At 41.5% G+C, this 19,025-nt stretch overlaps 2 protein-coding genes across 4 annotated transcripts in view; both read left to right on the top strand.

The window, feature by feature from the left end:
• The window catches only part of scaf8 (SR-related CTD-associated factor 8), a 49,819-nt gene extending 47,152 nt beyond the window's left edge, over nt 1–2,667 (top strand). For all 3 annotated transcript variants that reach the window (XM_057343228.1, XM_057343229.1, XM_057343230.1), the window contains one exon: nt 459–2,667. In XM_057343228.1, coding sequence (XP_057199211.1) covers nt 459–1,978 — 1,520 coding nt within the window. In that variant the 3' untranslated portion in view covers nt 1,979–2,667. The remainder of the gene's footprint in view (nt 1–458) is intronic.
• The window catches only part of tiam2a (TIAM Rac1 associated GEF 2a), a 155,003-nt gene continuing 137,942 nt past the window's right edge, over nt 1,965–19,025 (top strand). Inside the window, exon 1 of the mRNA XM_057343225.1 lies at nt 1,965–1,992. The gene's annotated coding sequence lies outside the window, so the exon portion shown is untranslated. The remainder of the gene's footprint in view (nt 1,993–19,025) is intronic.

The raw sequence follows: 19,025 nt of genomic DNA, 5'->3' as shown, positions 1-19,025 counted from the left end.
CATAACTAAAGGACGTGAGCACCCATTGCCAACAAAACACAGACATATGACTTAGTTTCACTTTGACACAGCGCAGCCAACCTTGATGGTAAGCAGGTCTTCCTATTGCTCGTCGGTTGATGCCTGGGCAGGCTATTTCTTTCGCCTTGCCGTGGCCGTGCTTTTCCGGAGAATTGCCCAATTAAGGACTCCGAAAAGTTGTTACGAAACAGATTTTCATGTTGGGAAAAAAACTTTCTGAAACCTATACGAACCTTGGGGGAGTGTATCGAGCACAGAAATACTACATCATACTTCCAACTCGTTTTTTGACAAGTTGACCATGTCAAGCATGAGAAGACAGCAAGTTTAACATTGTAAATAAGTCAGAATGCATGAAACACCGTTGCATCCTTTAATATATGGGCATAAAATGTAGTATCTAACATGTATAATTTTTTTATATATTTCCTGAACAGGAATGCAGAATGCAGTGCGCAGTGGGATGGGCTTGCTGGGCTTGCACCCCTCTGCATCTTTAACTCATCCTCTCTCTGGCCAACGTATGGCAGGTCTGATTCCTCTGGACCTTCGGCCCACTCTGCTTCATGGAGCTGGAGGGCGCTTCCCAGTCCTGATGCAGCAGGGTTTAGCACATCAGGCAAACAATATCCTGGATGCATCACTTCACGCCCAAACCCGTGCCCGGGCTCCCTTCTCCCAAATGGAGCAGTTTAGCCGTGCAGAGCCTACTTTTGCAAGAGCACCTAACCCTTCATCCACTGGATCTGAAAGTCTGCCCAAAGTCAATAATGAGACCCAGCCCAGGCCAGATGTAAGTGGCCAACAAGAAGGAGATCAGGATTATCGCTTTCCACCACCAGAGAAGCAGAGCACGGGGTTACTAAAGACTCCGCCTTTGGAGATGCGTACCGATCCCATCCCTGCCAGACCACCTCTACTTGAGAGACCTCCACGAGTAATTTTACAAGCAGACGGCCGAGAAAGTAGAAGAGAAATGTCTGGGGGGTTTAGAGCGGAAAGTCGTTGGGGTCCACCCAGGGGTGACTTTGATGAGCGAGACATTAGAGGGATGTCTGGGGCTCTGAAAGGTTTCCAAGACGAACGCTCCAACCCTAACTTTCAGAGTCGTTTTGAAAACCGCAGTGGTTCATCGGGACCTAATTGGAATCGTGGAGCTGGAGCTTCTTTTAATGCCAACATGCACCAGGACTATGATGATCGTCGCAGACCTTGGGAAAGGCAGAAGGACCGTGATGACAGGGACATGGACTTCCGGGGTGAAATGAACAGTAATCGTCATAGTCGGGAGCGAGACCGTGAACGTGAGAGAGACAGGAACCAGGTCCGTGAACATGCCCGAGAGCGGAATCGTGAGAGAGAGCGAGAAAGGGACCGTGAGAGGGAAAGTGAAAAAGACAAAGAGCGGGACCGTTGGACCACTTCACAATCTCACAGTCAACCTCTACTACCCCACCCTCAGCTTCCTAAGTCCCAACTGCTACTCTCCACCCCAGTGCTTAACCAGCCTAAATCCCAAGGACAAGCGCGAGCCGGCTCACCATCTCTGCCAATGTCGCAACACCAGCCTCAGCCAGGACAGCAACCAACAGAACCAGAGGTTGTACTGCAATCAGAGGGAAAGGCAGAGACACAGCCCAAATCTCCTAGTCGTCCTGAAGAGACAACAAGCAGCCAGGAACAGGAGGAAGCCTCCTGCATCCATGGACCGGAGACAGACTCAAAGCCCCACTTAAACATGGAACCTATGTCGCAGACTACAACAGAGATCTCTCGTAGCCCCTCACCCTCCCTTACCTCAACACCCCCCTGCCATCCAAACGAGCCTCAAAAAGAAGAGATGATCCCAGAAATGTCTGTTTCCTCTACTGTGGTTGCAGACATGGAACAGGCTGGGCCAAAGGTGGACGCTGAGACTGAACCTGAGCTAGAGAAAACTGACACTGAAGAAACATAATCAACACTCAGTAGGTAAAGATCATTTTGTATAGTTGTAATTATTTCGAAAGCTTCCACAAGGCCCAAGCAGTTCATTAGATTTTTCAGGGATCCTAACAAAAGATTTTTACCTCTCAAGTTACAAATGTGTGTGCGGTAAAGGGGGCTCACACTAGAGGATCTCAATGGTAGGTGATGTTTTAATGCTTTATTTTATTATATTCCCTGTTTTTAGTTTTTAATGCAAGCCCATTGTTTTAAACTAGTTTTTTCTCTACAAAATATTATGCAGCCTAATTGGAAATGCAGGGGTAAAAGAGGTTTGACCTTCCTATGGAAGAGTTTAAGGATCCTGGCTGTCTCCTTTTGATTGCAGAATACTTGAAAAATGCACTGGCTTGTTTTGTCTTGTTTTTCAAAATAGCAGCTGCACAGTTTAAAATGAATGCCTTTGTGGTGTCCAGTGCTTCTTGTCTTTCAAGCAGAATACATACAGTAAGAACAGTACTGCGTTTTAGTTGCTTTGAAAAGGAAGTTAAAATAATTCAACTTATGTATTATCTCAATATTAAATGTCTGTGAATTTTCTTCATTATGCTACCATGGATCTACAAGAGCGCAAGACAGAAAAGGCTATAAAAGAAAAAAAAATGGATGTTGGGTGCAATCTGTTGTAGTTTCAAATAAAACATGCTTTGTTTGATAAAATTGTTTAGGACTGTGTTTTATGTGAAGAGAAACAACCTGAACGCCAACCATTAAAGGCATTAGCCAAATGATAATGGCCTCTGAGTCATCGATAAGAGAAGGTGGTTTAGGTTGTGAATTTGGGTCTCCAAATGTTAGACTTTGAGGTCTATATTAAGAGTTCCCTTACTCACTCTTTCCAAGCAGAGCAGTTTTGCATGTTACATTGTGTTACATAGAAATATCAACATCATGTAGACATCTATTGCTTCATTTTACCATAGATGAATGATAGACAACACATCTTTATATCTGCTGGAACTCTAAACATACAGCAATGCCAGTGATACAAGTATAAAAGTTATACACTATAAATATAGTAATTAAAAGTAAATTCCTACTTCAGTAGGACTTCAGTGCACTTAAAAAGTGTACTTTGTACCACTGCAACAATTAAATAGATTTTGCGTATAGTCATATAAAGTTAAACACAGAAGTGCATTACTGAAAATGTATTTTTCACATAGAAGTTGAGTCTTAGTGGATTTTTATATATACTATATCTAAATTTTACTTTGGATTTTCAGAAAAAAATACAGTACAAGTGTATTAGAGTTCATGGACCTTTCCCGGCTCCGGTTCCCCTCTCTTTCACCCTGCACTTTCCTGTCTCTCTACACTGTGTCTGAGAAATAAAAGCAGTAAAAAACCACGGCAAACATGCAGGTTAAATGTGAACTAAAATTCTGTTTTAAAACCGTAAGTATACCTTAAGCATAAAAAGGTATTTTATTTTAGGTAGATTTTTTTAATTATATATATGTGGGTAATACATAAAAAAAGTTATATGTAATATTATAGTATATTATGTAATACAGATATTTTATACACTTTTAGTACATTATGGAAGTGTACATACTTGGTGTATGTTAGTCCAGTTTTTTTCACCTGGTGTGCAGGTCGTCAAAGTGGCTTGGTGGTTAACACTGTTGCCTCGCAGCAAGAAGGTCCCTGGTTTGAGCCCTGGCTGGGATGGGAGGCCTTTCTTTGTGGCGTGTGCATGTTCTCCCTGTGTCAGCATGGGTTTACTCCAGTTTCCTCCCACAACAGCCCAAAGATATGCAGGATAGGTTAATTGAAGATTCCAAATTGTCCCACCCCTGACTTGTGTATGGATCGACTTGTGTATAGAAAAGACTTTTGTGTATAGATTGACTACTAGTTCACGCCATGAAAATAGCCTTAGATGCTGGAATGGCCTAAAGAATGATACAATAAATAAATAAATTCACCTGGAGTGCAAAACATAATTTTGTAGTTGTTTATTTGTTATATTCATTTATTTTATCCCATTCATATAAACTAATCACAAAGATATACAAATGAATGCTTTTCAAACGATTTATTTCACGGCTGTTGGAATGCTTGATTCTGATTGCCCAGTCGCGACATTTGCAGGTTCGTTATTCCCAGATAACAACCTCTCAAAACTAATAACACACAGCAAAATCATTTTGACAGTTTTTTTTGACAAATTAAATATAAATATGTCTTTTAGTAACACATATGACATTATATTTACAAATGATTAAACCAAATTGCCTGTTTGTGACCTTTGAACGTTGTTTCTTACCTTACAACCGAAAGTAAACGGCTTTTCCTCACGGAAGGTCAGCATTCGGTGAAAAGGAGCTAATAAAATATTTCAAATTCACATTTCATGTCTATTTTTTTCTCATGTGGCAGGTAGCCGTGTAATAGGCGGGATAATGTTCAGGCAGCTGGTTGCTCTTGTATCACACTGAAGGGGCTTATTTCGCGATAACAGCCGGCTGACTGTACATCATCCCTTACTTAGAACCCAGTTTTCAGCCACTTCAGTTTTACATATTATTTGTTCGTTTAAAACAAGAATTTACATTGTTGCACTAACTGGTGAATATCAGTTGTGCTTAGAGGTCTGCACAGGCTTTAAACGAAAGCCCGAACCCGGCCCGTACCCGAGATTGTTTAACCCGACCCGGCCATTACAGTTACATTTTAAGCCTGAACCCGAAGTGCGTTTAACAGCAAGCTTTGTTGAAATGTGCTGCATTTTATGATTGCTTGCGATGATAATTAAACAAATAGCTACATGTAGGCAAACACAGTTTCATCAAGGCACGGCTGCCCCCTCAGCAGTGAACACACAAGAAAAAATAGCACAGACTTACCAATAACGAAACTTTGCTGTGGGTGAACAGGTGTAAAAGTCAAAAATCATTTTTGAACCCTCTGGAACTGTTGGTTTAAGCGCCATCCTCCTGCTAATGTCACTTGCAGGGATGCTGAGGACACTATGGGACAGTCTTGACAGTAATGACAAGATCGTAATTTTTCCAGAGTGCAGCTTTCCCTGCATCATTTAGAACTGTAATACGTTTTCCATCGCTAATATTTTGCTTTATCGCACTCATCTTACCATCACCTGCTGTGTTGTGACAACGAGGACAAGAGCGGGAGCGCGTGCGCAGAACAGTTAATGCGAAAAGTGTGTGTTTTCTCTCGTGTTTTTGTGGCCACAACGCAGCAAGCACATGCCACGGCACGCAAACTTGTTTGTACATAGCCTAAATATTTTTTTAGTTACAAACCCGAACCCGAGGCTATTCATTAAACATTAACCCGACCCGAAGCCCGTGAGTTTTTCTGGCCCCGTCGGGCTCGGGTCGGGTTGCAGACCTCTAGTTGTGCTACCCGACAAAATTAATAACAACAAGTAATACAGTATGCTGAAAACTGGATTTTTTTATTTGAATTACATATAAGAATATAAAGTGTTTTTACACAAAAATAACAATCAGCTTATAAAATATATAATTACGATAAAATCTTGGCTAAATGTATTATTTAGCAATATATTTTTCATATAGGGCCATTTATTGCAGTTGCACCACCTTACTTTGGCAAATCATTTTACATTGAACAGCCTTCTGTTGGGATGTCTTTATTAGCTTTTTCCTTTTCTAGCAAATTAATACATATTTTTTAAATACAATAAAATTTAAATGGTATTGTACTAGTTTTATGTTGTTGTACCACCTGTCATTTAGTGTACCAGGATACTCACTATACAGTGCTGTGAAAAAGTATTTGCCCCCTTCCTGACATGTTTTTTTGCATATTTGTCACGCTTAAATGATCCAGATCGTCAAACAAATTTTAATATTACACAAAGAAAACCAGAAAAAATACAAAATGCAGTTTTTAAATGATGGTTTTATTTATTAAGGGAAAAACAATCCAAACATTTCTGACCCTATGTGAAAAAGTAATTGCCCCCTAAACCTAATTAACTAGCCACCCTTGGCAACAAAAACTGCAATCAAATCTTTCACATCGCTGTGGAGGAATTTTGGCCCACTCTTCTTTGCAGAATTGTTTTAATTCAGCCACATTGGAGGGTCTTCGAGCATAAACAGCCTTTTTAAGGTCATGCCACAGCATTTCAATTGGATTTAAGTCCGGACTTTGACTAGGCCACTCCAAAACCTTTATTTTGTTTTTTTTTAGCCATTCAGAGGTGGACTTGCTGGTGTGTTTTGGATCATTGTCCTGCTGCATAACCCAAGTGCGTTTAAGCTTGAGGTCACAAACCGATGGCCGGACATTCTCTTTTAGGGTTTTCTGGTAGAGCGCAGAATTCATGGTTCTGTCAATTATGGCCAGTCGTCCAGGTCCTGAAGCTGCAAAGCAGCCCCAGACCATCACACTACCTCCACCGTGTTTGACTGTTGGTATGATGTTCTTTTTATGAAATGCCGTGTTAGTTTTACGCCAGATGTAACGGGACGCACACCTTCCAAAAAGTTCAACCTTTGTCTAATCAGTCCACAGAATACTTGCCCAAAAGTTTTGGGGATCAAGATGTTTTTAGCAAATGTGAGATGAGCCTTTGTGTTCTTTTTGGTCAGCAGTGGTTTTCGCCTTGGAACTCTCCCATGGATGCCATTTTTGACTTTTACTTATTGTAGAATCATGAACACTGACCTTAACTTAAGCAAGAGAGGCCTGCAGTTCCCTATCGATACTTCACTCGTACTGCGTAGCAGGACGCTATGGGGAAAACTCATTTTTCTCAGATGACTGAAGTTTTACAATAACGCAGTGAATACTGCACGGCCATTGGTGCACTATATAAGCAGACACATCGCCGTAGGGTCCTCAGATTTCTTCTCCTTCAGCGACGACTTCTACCTCGAAACTCGGACTGATAGCTTCGCCGTCGGAAAAGCACTGCAGCGGACTGGACCTCTCTGCTCAGCGATTTAGCTGGTTTTCTCAGCAGCGCTGTTTCCTGTTCCCTGCCGCCATCCAGCAAGCTCTAAAACAGCAAATTTCCAGAGCAAATTTCCTGAGCAAATTTCCTGCAGCGTTGTTGCAAATGCCGCGCTGTCACTGTCATTTGTGTGAGATATCCCTGCACGCCGCTGATGGTCACGGCGAGTGTGTCTCATGCTTGGGAGTTTCCCACGCTCAAGATGCACTCAGAAAGACGGAATGCCCTCATTGCAAGAGCATGAATCTCTCCTCTCTGCGCTCACGGATAGCTTTTTTCTCAGAGAGCGATTCTGCTTCTCGATCCCTCCCGCTTCACTCTACGGAGATGAAACAACGGGGTAGAGGAACTAAGCACTCGGGGAAGCGCGAGCTCACGTCTTCTCGGCGTGCCTCGCCCTCTCCCCAGAGAGAAAATTCGCCGGTTCGTTTTTCCCAGGCCGAAGCGTCCGCCGGCGTCTGCCGGCAGCATGTTATAGCGGGCACTTATATAAAACACAAACATTGTCAGAAAAAGAGCAACCTTCCTCTTCCACTCTCCACAGGAGTCAAGCCCCCGAAAGGCGGCATACCTCCCAAATGCATTCAACCCCTTGCCATACGGGCCGAGGCCTGGCGGGCCATCCCTGGGGTATCAAATATCTCGAGGATATTCACTCCAGTTCGCTCGCAGACCCCCGCGTTTCCGCGGGATGATCACCACCCGAGTCCAGAGTGCGAATTTACACGTTCTGTGCAGGGAATTGGGGAACTTACTGGACAAAGGAGCCATAGAACTGGTTCCTCCAGATCAAACCGAGTCGGGCTTCTACAGATGCTACTTCCTCGTACCCAAAAAGTATGGCGGTCTCCGCCCCATCCTCGATCTCAGACATCTGATCCGCGCCCTTATGAAACGGCATTTCAGAATGATTACACTGAAACAGATCCTCTCGCAAATATACCCAGGGGACTGGTTCTTCTCCCTGGATCTGAAAGACGCATACTTCCACATCCAGATAGCCCCCCATCGCAGACGATTCTTGAGATTCACCTACGAAGGGGTTGCATATCAATACATGGTCCTTCCATTCGGACTGTCTCTAGCTCCTCGCACTTTCACGAAGTGCATGGATGCGGCTCTATCCCCTCTCAGGCAGACGGGAATCCGCATTCTGAACTACCTCAATGACTGGCTTGTTCTAGCACAGTCAGAGGAAGAGCTAAGGTCCCACAGGTCACTCCTCCTCAGTCACCTGGAATGCCTGGGGCTCAGAATCAACCTTGCCAAAAGCGCTCCGTCCCCCAGCCAACGGATTTCGTTCCTGGGGGAGGTTTTTGATTCAAACCATCTGACGGCCAGAATCGCGCCAGACCGTGTCCTAGCCATTCAGCAGCTCGTGGCCTCTTTTACGCCCGGAGCGTCACGCCCCCTCAAGGCGTTTCAGAAGATGCTGGGTCTCATGGCCTCCGCGTCTCAAGTACTGCAGTTGGGCGTTCTTCGGATGCGTCCGCTGCAGTACTGGCTGAAACCGAGAGTTCCGCCACACGCTTGGCGTCTCGGACGCCTACGTGTCTGGGTGGATCAGGTCTGTGTAACAGCTCTAGCCCCATGGAGGGATCCTCTTTGGTTGGAGCAGGGTGTGCCCCTGGGCACCACATGCAGACGAAAGGTGATCACAACAGACGCCTCCAAAATGGGTTGGGGGGCTCTGTGCGATGGCACACCGGCGTTCGGCCACTGGTCGATTCAGGAAAACGGCCTGCACATCATCTGCCTAGAAATGCAGGCAGTATGGCTGGCTCTTCGCAACTTCCTGCCGGTCTTACGGGACCGCCACGTCTTAGTCCGATCGGACAGCATGACAGTGGTGTCCTACATAAATCACCAGGGAGGCCTCTCCTCAAGACGCCTTTTCTCCCTGGTACTTTGCCTCTTGGAATGGGCTCAGTGCAATCTGCGCTCACTAAGGGCAACTCATGTGCCAGGCAGACTGAACCAGGGAGCAGATATGCTATCTTGGAGCAACGTCCGTTCAGAGGAATGGACGCTCCACCCCAAGTCGGTTCAGAAAATTTGGGAAGTCTTCGGCAAGGCAGAAATCAACCTTTTTGCCTCAAAAGACAACACTCATTGCCCAACCTATTTTTCGAAGGACAGGGACGCTGGCTCTTCCACTCTGGAAGAACTAGCCTTGGGTTGCGGAACTGTCTCAGCTGCTCGTAGCAGCCCCGTGGCCTATTCCCCTGAGACGGGACCTCCTCTCTCAGGCATATCACTAATTCTGTCCTTCCTGCGAGAGCTGTTGGATAAGGGCCGCATGTGGGGCAGCAATTGCAGCTTCTCATGCCCCCATAGCGGGCCAAGGAGTGGGAAAGAATGACTTGGTCATTCGCTTCTTGAAGGGTTCCAGGCGGCTACGCCCTCCTCGCCCCCTCACCGTTCCCATATGGGATCTGCCCACGGTGTTGAGAGCTCTGAAGGGCCCTTCCTTCGAGCCTCTGCAGTCTGCGGACCTCCGTCCCTTAATGCTTAAAACCGATCTGCTGCTAGCATTAGCATCTGTAAAATGTGTGGGCGATCTACGGGCGCTCTCTGTGAGCCCCTCCTGTCTTGAGTTTGGGCCTGACGACTCTAAGGTAGTCCTCAAACCTAGACATGGTTACGTACCTAAGGTGCTCTCTACTCCATTTAGAGCACAGGTAGTGACACGTTCTGCGCTCCCCTCCTCCGAGCAGGACCCGGAGCTGAATCTGCTCTGTCCAGTCAGAGCGCTTAAGATCTACCTTGAGCGTTCCGCCCCATTCAGGCGGTCGGAACAGCTTTTTGTCTGCTTTGGCGACCGCACCAGAGGGTCTCTGGTCACACAGCATAGACTATCTAAATGGATAGTTGAGGCTATCGCGCTGGCATACTCTTTCTTGGGCCTTCTATGCCCCACAGGAGTTAGAGCCCATTCTACTAGAGGTGTCGCCTCTTCCTGGGCATGGTCTAGCCGAGTCTCCATAGCGGATATTTGTGCGACGGCCTGCTGGGCTTCGCCTTCCACATTTACCAGATTCTACAGTCTGGACATTCCGGCCTTACAGGCCCGGGTCCTTTCTGCTTCAGACTACTGCTGGGCTGTGGTTGCCCTCAACCACACCAGCACCTAGCACACTACTGGGACGATTAACCGGATTAGGCCACCTATTAGCTTGGCTTTTCCGCCTTCCGCAGGATTCTCTGCCTCATACCTATCCTCGAGCCACGGCTTCGGGATTATATGATGTTTTCGTTCCACTTGTAGCACGGCGGGATTATACTGGTTCCCCATAGCGTCCTGCTACGCAGTACGAGTGAAGTATCGATAGGGAACGTACTCGGTTACTAACGTAACCTCGGTTCCCTGAGATACGGGAACGAGTACTGCGTTCCTGGCCGTGCTTACAAGCTGCATATGGTCGTCGCTTCAGTCGAAGTAACCTGAGGACCCTACGGTGATGTGTCTGCTTATATAGCCATAAGCCCTGCCCATTTTGGCAGGCACCATCGCCATAGGTCTGTGCAGCTTCGCTGCCATTGGCTCAACATTTTACTTTGCACGCACCAATGGCCGTGCAGTATTCACTGCGTTATTGTAAAGCTTCAGTCATCGGAGAAAAAGGATTTTCCCCATAGCGTCCTGCTACGCAGTACTCGTTCCCGTATCTCAGGGAACCGAGGTTACATTAGTAACCGAGTACGTTCTTTAGATGTTGTTCTGGGATCTTTTATGACCTCCTGGACGAGTCGTCGTTGTGCTCTTGGAGTAATTTTGGTAGGCCGGCCACTCTTGGGACGGTTTACCACTGTTCCATGCTTTCTCCATTTGTGGATAATGGCTCTCACTGTGGTTCACTGGAGTCCCAAAGCCTTAGAAATGGCTTTGTAACCCTTTCTTGACTGATACATTTCAATTACTTTGTTTCTCATCTGTTCTTGAATTTCTTTAGATCACAGCATGATGTGTTGCTATTTGAGATTTTTTAGACTACTTCTGTTTGTCAGACAGGTTCTACTTCAAGTGGAAGTTCACCCAAAAATCAACTTTGTGTGATTTTTTACTCACTCACATGGCGTTAAACATGTTTAGAGAACTTCCGGCATCTTCAGAGCACAAATAGAGATATTTAGGTGACATCCGAGAGATTTCCTGGCCTCCTCATAGACATCATGGTGTCAGTTTTTGCCAAGGTCCAGAAAAGTACTAAAGACATCGTTAAATTGGTCCATCCGTGCATAGTGGCTCAGTTGAATGTTTTTGAAGCGACGAGAATGCTTTATGTATGAAAAACAAACCGAAATACCGACTTTAATCGATATATTCTCCTCTGTCTTGTCAGTGTATGACGCGTGTTCACGGGAGCACTTCTTCGTCTTCTGCATGTAAACACAGAGTTGCGCTTCCGCGTTGTGTGTCAGAGTGCCGGCATCCAATAAGGGCAAGCCCCATGCGGCGTTCGGCGCACAAACCCGTCTACTTTTGAAGTGCTTTCATCCAAGAAGACGAAGAAGAACCAATTATCAATGTCTTTAGTACTTTTTTGGACCTTGGCAAAAACTGACACCATGATGTCTATGAGGACTCAACTTTATTTATATAGCGCTTTTTACAATTTTCATTGTTACAAAGCAGCTGTACATAAGACATATTGACTATAAGCAAACCAATTAAAGTTGTACCTGCAAAAACAAGAAAAAGGTGAAAACAGAAGACAGACATACCCACATACAAAACACTCCACACACACAATATGCACACGTACTAACACACGGATGCGCACACACACGTACACAGACAAGTACGCGCACACAGTGAGAGCACACATTTAAGATAAAGGAGAGAGAAGCACAGGTCAAATATAACGGACTATAAATTCCTATATGCAATATTAATTAAGTAAAACTTTAAAATTCTAAAGCAGCCCCCCCGGCCAGGCAAATGCAAAACAGTATGCAAACGGTGGCAAGGAACCCAAAACTCTAATCTAGAAAAAAAACTTCAGGAGAACCCAGGCCCAACCAGGGGATTCCAGTTCCCCTCTGGCAAAAGCTGCTGCCTCTGCACAAGCTCCAGAGAGCTTGCACAAGGCTAAATAAAATAAATAAACTTACTAATAAGGTAAATTATAGTTTAAGATTATCATTAATAATCTAATAGCAAGGAGGCCTGGAAATCTCTCGGATGTCACCTAAATATCTCTATTTGTGCTCCGAAGATGCCGGAAGTTCTCTAAACATGTTTAACATCATGTGGGTGAGTAAAAAATCACACAAAGTTAATTTTGGGGTGAAATTCCCCTTTAAGTGATTTCTTGATTCAACAGGTCTGGCTGTAATTAGGCTCGAGTGTGGCTAGTGACATTTAACTCAGTTATTCAATTCATTACAGTTAATTCATGATTTACTAAGGGGGGCAATTACTTTTTCAGATAGGGTCAGAAATGTTTGGATTGTTTTTTCCCTTAATAAATAAAACTATGAAGGTATTTCAGTAGCAAAACTTGAGAGCATGTGGATTTTAATTTGTGAACTTGTAAAGTAAGTATTTGTACCTGTACACTAAAATGTACACTCACAGCCCCAATGTGAAAACTTGTCAAATAAAAAACTGAAGTTGAATGTTGAGATTTGCACTCGTTGACAAAACTCACAAATCTGTCTTCTGAATTTGAAGTTGCAGAAAAATAGTCACAAATGTGTAAACTGGCATTTACAAAATACATTGGCAGATGCAAATGCATAGCACATATTTACACGTTTTCCTAGATTCAGATTTGAATTGCAACCACAAATAGGCATCCACAACCTCTCAAACCTTTCACTGCAGTTTCAAATCTTCCCGCCTTGACTTTTGCTACGACTTTCGCGATAAACCAGTTGCAAAACTAACTTGTGCACTTGAAAGCTCAGAGGCGAGAGAAAGAACGGCATTTGATGACGTCACGCGGCTGAGCTACACCGCCCCCTATTGGCGGGAAAAATCACAATGAAAGGATCTAGCACATAATAGTTTAAATAATGTTTAAATAACTAAAGCGAAACCATCATACTTATGTATACTATCATGTATAACTATTCCATGACTTATACTATCTTGTATATATATCATTTCGTAATGTATTTTAATGATATCATTCTGTATACTATCGATAATACGTTGTGTACTATGGTTTGTTTTAAAATATAATGACAGGCTGACTACATTTTCCGTTATGTATACTATAATGTTCATTGATATACTATATAAAATGTACATTTACACAGTTCAACATTATGATTCTATAGCCTAACCCTTGAGAATTATTATTGCTTTAGTTATAATGTTACCAATATTATATTAATATAAAAAAAACACGTTCCTGGTAGTATAATATAAATGTCAATTAAATTCAGTGAGCAATGTATTATTGTCCATTATTGCACTTTTAAGCTATTTCTACTTTTTTCTATTTTTTTGTTATTTTCAATAAAGGGAAAATGAACAGAAATTGTATGGACTGTGCAATGCCACCATATACAGTATTGGGGTTGTGGGTTTACCTGGAAGTTTCTTTTCTCGTGGAAGGTTTGGATTTTTAACAGATGATCTTAAACATATTTAATCAATATTTAGTGTTCAATTATTTTCTCATGTGATAATTACTAGCCGCAGGATAATGCAACCAGTCGGTTGTTATCGCAGAATAAACCCCTTCAGTGTTATACAAGAACTGATTCTGATCATTCTGATATAGGAGCCTTACACAATGACAGGCTGACTGTACATTTTCTGTTTTTAATTTTGATCATTATCGTCAGCGAACTTGCTTCAGCTAAATTAGGTTGTTAATTAGGTTGCTAATTTATACATCCCCCTTATCAGATTCAAGATCTTTGTTGTCATGCAGTATGTACCTGTAAAAAAATTATATTTTGCAGATGGGGTAGAAAAGCAATAAATATATAATAAAGGACAAACATAGAACAAAGATATACTGCAGTAAATAGAAAAGAGAATAGAATAGAAAAGTTAATTTATAGTAAAAAAGTGGCCGTAAGTAGTATTTTTGTTAAGGAAAATGTATTTATTGATTTAGAGTTTCATCTTAAAGTAAATACTATATTAGTGATTTAAAAAACTCCTTTCATTGTGGTTTTTCCCGCCATTAGGGGGCGGTGTGGCTCAGCCACATGACGTCATCAAATGCTGTTGTTTCTCTCGCCTCTGAGCTTTCAAGTGCACAAGTTAGTTTTGCAACTGGTTTATCGCGAAAGTCGTAGCAAAAGTCAAGGCGGGAAGATTTGAAACTGCAGTGACAGATTTGAGAGGTTGTGGATGCCTATTTGTGGTTGCAAGTCTAATCTGAATCTAGGAAAACGTGTAAATATGTGCTATGCATTTGTATCTGCCAATGTATGTTGTAAATGCCAGTTTACACGTTTGTGACTATTTTTCTGCAACTTCAAATTCAGAAGACAGATTTGTGAGTTTTGTCCACGAGTGCAAATCTCAACATTCAACTTCAGTTTTTTATTTGACAAGTTTTCACATTGGGGCTGTGAGTGTACATTTTAGTGTACAGGTACAAATACTTATTTCACAAGTTCACAAATTAAAATCTACATGCTCTCAAGTTTTGCTACTGAAATACCTTCATATAAAACCATCATTTAAAAACTGCATTTTGGTTTTCTTTGAGTAATATTAAAATTTGTTTGATGATCTGAATCATTTAAGCATGACAAATATGCAAAAAACAAAAAATCTGGAAGGGGGCAAATACTTTTTCACAGCACTGGCTATTTGAGGGAAACCCAGACTTTCTTCACTCACAGCCATTTGGGTGATGTAAAATCATGCTTAGTGCTGTACCTCTTTATTTCTCAATATTGTGCCGCCCTGATTTGAGAACATCCAAAATGGCAGACAACGTTTTTATTGATAATCTCAACAGATATGTGTGAAATGTGTTTAAAAGAAAGGTTTCAAACAAAATAATGCCTTCGTGTTTAATTATGAATTTTGAAAAAGTGTAAATAGTTTCTGCCATTTTAGAGGTTTGATATATAATAACAAAGTATTTATTATTTAAGTACTTAAAATGTGTTTATACGAAAGGTTTTATAGAACAAAGTGACGCATGCCATGAATTTAGTTATGTCAAAAGGAAATAATGCCCCTACAGTATGTACGTCATGTCGTTGACCCTTAAATATGTTTCGCGATGCTGTATATTGGTTGAAACGATACACAATGAATTAACTAGCAGAATCACAAGCCTTGTCACAAAATAAATTAATGGTAAAGGTATACTTCATATGTCTGTATGTCATAACTTAGTTTCGGAGAAAAACTGAAAAGTAATTTGTAATTGAACAACTAGAAACCTTTTTTTGGAAATGGAATAAATACAAAGCCTTTTATTTTTCACTTTCAACAGCTACAGTATAATGAATTCTGGTAGTGATTATAGTGTGTCACACAAAAGTTTAACATAAATGAAAAGAGCAAAGTAGTTTTCATACAAATCATTTGTGCACTGCTAATCACTTATACAATGCATCTGACCATGTATGTCACGAAACTTTTGGTTTATTAGTTAGCAGTGTGAGCATGCTTCTCAGCTATATGCTCTGCCTATACAGTAGGTGCTGGAGAGTGGGCCACAGTCATGTTTGCTTATGTCAGAAAATGAGGCTAAAGGCTAAACGATGCCATTCGTTGTTTTGTTAAAGGCACAGTCTGTAGAATTTTCAAAGCGATAACAAAGACGTAGCTTAATGAAGCTATGGAAGGTGGAATGGCGGGAGTTATTGTTTTATACCTTAACTGCCGATGAAGATCAATAGGGCTTCCCCCTTACAGTCGACTGTTCGTTATTCGATTAGAAGACTCTTATTGGAACAAATTTAAATTTGTCGATTGTCATAGCTTATCATTTCAAAAGCGTATACATACCACGCTTGTTGTTTTACATAGCCGTTCACTCTAACACTATGGTTAACGGATAAAGGGATGCTATTATAAGTATATTTAAATGTTTATTAGTCCAAGGGTTTAAGAGTAACATGATGGCTAAAAAATGAGGAATGCAAGCCTATGTTTGCCAGATCTGCCAAGCACATGCACTCCATCCCACCCCCTCCATCTCCGCCATCAGTGCGCTTCTTTCTGAAGGCAGCCGCATCGGCTTCATCGTGTGAGGGGGACAGAGCTCAGTTTTCCCAACAATGCAGACAAACTTGGGTACTTAATTCTAAAATGCTAAATGTGGCTTAATCCATTAAAACCAAATTCAGTATACACCTTAATAAAGCGTGTTATGTAAAGAAATACAGAGAAGCCTACAACGTGAACGGAAAGCGCATCAATAAAGGATCGCAGGACAAAGTGTAAACTTTGCATTCATGTTCTGGGCTGCTGCTTTTCTTTACGCTTTGTTATATGGAGTATACTGAACATTTAGTGTTTTGGAATGTCGCAGGCAGTGTTGGGTAAGTTACTCTGATAATTACTAGTTACTAATTACATATTCAATAGTGTAATTAGATTACTGTACAAATTACTCTCTCCAAAAAGTATTTAGTTACTTATTACTAATTACTTTCTATTTCCTATATCCACCTTGATTAGTTAAGTGATTGAAGGATAGACATGAAACGGCTTCAATTCATTCAAATAAATAATATTAAACTACATAAAGTAGTATTATTAACCAACCAAAGTATTACAAATGTGAGAATTATACATTAAAGCAAGGACTTTAAATTTAGACTTTTGAATTTTGATGTCAATTCCACTATTGCACACACATATTACACAAAGTATTTAGTTTAATTACATCAGAAGTAACTGTAATTAAATTACAGAAAAATAAGAGTAATCCCTTACTTTATTTTTCAAGGGGAAAGTAATTTACAGTAACTAATTACTTAGTAACTAGTTACACCCAACACTGGTCGCAGGAACATGAGTTTGTCCGCATTGTTGGGAAAATATATTTATATTTTAAATATATTTTAAAGGCTCAGTATAATGTTACATAAAACATCTTTCTCAATCATGAAGGTTAAACCATCATCTAATGTCCCTATTCCCCAATGTATATTGAAATATTGAAATTAATATAAACGTGTGAATAGTCGACTAATGGCCTAAATCAAGACTCGCAAATCATGTTTTTGGATGACAAAGTTTTATGAGATTGCAGTAGGCAGTGGAGGTCCTTCCTACAGGTGATATAGGTGCTTGCCTAGGGCGCCATCTAGTGAAGGGCGCCAAATATGCGGCGAGAAAAAAATAATTAAAATTATGTCTATTTATTTTTTTCAACAGTTTTTGCCATCCCTCTATCTACAACAATACTTTGACATAAAAAATAAATTAAACATGGACTTTGGACATGAGTTCTTTTCTCGTGGGGAAGGGGCGCCATCAGTCAAGCTCGCTAGGGCACCAAATGGTCTAGGACCGCCCCTGGCAGTAGGCTATAACAAAATCGATCAGAGTTGTGATTAGACGCCTTTGCATTTTCCATGAGACTGACTGTTTTGCCATGGGGTGTGCGCGACTGCATCCTGTGCTGCACAGCTTGACCAGGGTCTGACTGACAAAATATTGCGAGAGCAACTCAGCAGTCCTGCATTTAAATTTCTCACAATTACTGCATCTGCAGTCAAAGCAGAAACGGAATAATGAACAGAGGATGCTGTTGACAAGCGTTAGCACGATTCGTTAAGGACTTCTTGTGACACATATCTGAGTGTAACGCTTCTGGTTTGAGAAAAAATTAGGACGGGTGTCATTTCAATTTTGGGGAATTTGGACGCCTTTGAAAGTCAGAATAGTCCTGCCCTCAGGCCGAGACATGAGTCATTCCAAGGAGAGACACTGCGTCTGCAACTGAGGGGGCAGTTTCTGATTTTGATTAAAGATTACAGATGAATAAAAAAATGACCCACACAGATAAAGCGTTAAAATTAAGCATTGCAATACTGCATGAAAAATGAAAATGGATCATTTAGCTAAATACAACATTTTTCATAAAGTTTCATAAAGAACCTTACCTTGAAAAGCGCAACAGTATACACAACCTCGGTGGTGATATAAAGAACCTTCTATTTATCACAAGTCAGGGTTTATTGTTGTTATTTATCCATGTTTTCTATGTGCAGCCTTTTAAGAAGTTTTACCGTTTTAAAGTGCAAAACTGCAAGATGTACATCAAATAAATACTTTTATTACCATGAAATGTCATACAATATTTTGTTATACAACACATTGTTAAAAGCACAGAAAATGGAAAATAGATTTTAGCACAGAAACTATAGAAATTAGAAAATAATCATCGGACGCACACGCTTGGCCTGAAGTTAACTTCAGGTCTGTGTTTCTTTATTGGTCTGGTTAGTGGCTAATAATATAACTAAATTTAATTTATATTATTATTTTATTGTATAATAATTGTATTAAATAAACAAATAGTTGAGTTTTGTTGTATGTTAATTAAATTTAATAAACAATTTGTTGAATGGGTCTACTTGTCGCATTTGAAGAAACCGTATGGGACATACACAACTTGGTATCGCAGTCTAACTTCAAAATATTGGCCAGGCAAGTTTAGCCACGTAACGGTTCTTCTCTGTTGCTTTTACTTTTTTATCTTTTTATCAGAAATAATCTGCAGGAACTATAGCTGTGTCCAAAATGACATACTGCACTCAACCATGTAGTGTATGAAGTTTAGAAGGGTAGTATCGGCCCAAATGAAATACTAAACAGTTTTATACTAACCGGAAGTAGGCCCTATATTGGTTTCAAAGACGAGCGCAAATTACGTCAATCTCACGTCATAATGCGTGTGAATAAAAATCAACTTGAACATTGTACATTTAATGTAGTTTTCATCTGTTTTGCCCAGCATTAGCCTACTTTAATCATCATCAGATTGAAGTGTTAAAACTCTGCAGGAGAGTTTTGCTCGAGCAGCGTCAGATAGCCCCGCCTCCCTTCCGCTACGTTAGCGAAATTGCGACCGTTGAGTGCGCAAAGTGTCCACAGTTCCACACTTCATATTTT

Source organism: Triplophysa rosa, linkage group LG10 (genome assembly GCF_024868665.1).
Source record: "Triplophysa rosa linkage group LG10, Trosa_1v2, whole genome shotgun sequence".
Lineage (NCBI taxonomy): Eukaryota > Metazoa > Chordata > Actinopteri > Cypriniformes > Nemacheilidae > Triplophysa > Triplophysa rosa.
The sequence above is the reverse complement of the archived record's forward strand: the minus strand, read 5'-3'. Positions and strand labels throughout refer to the sequence as shown.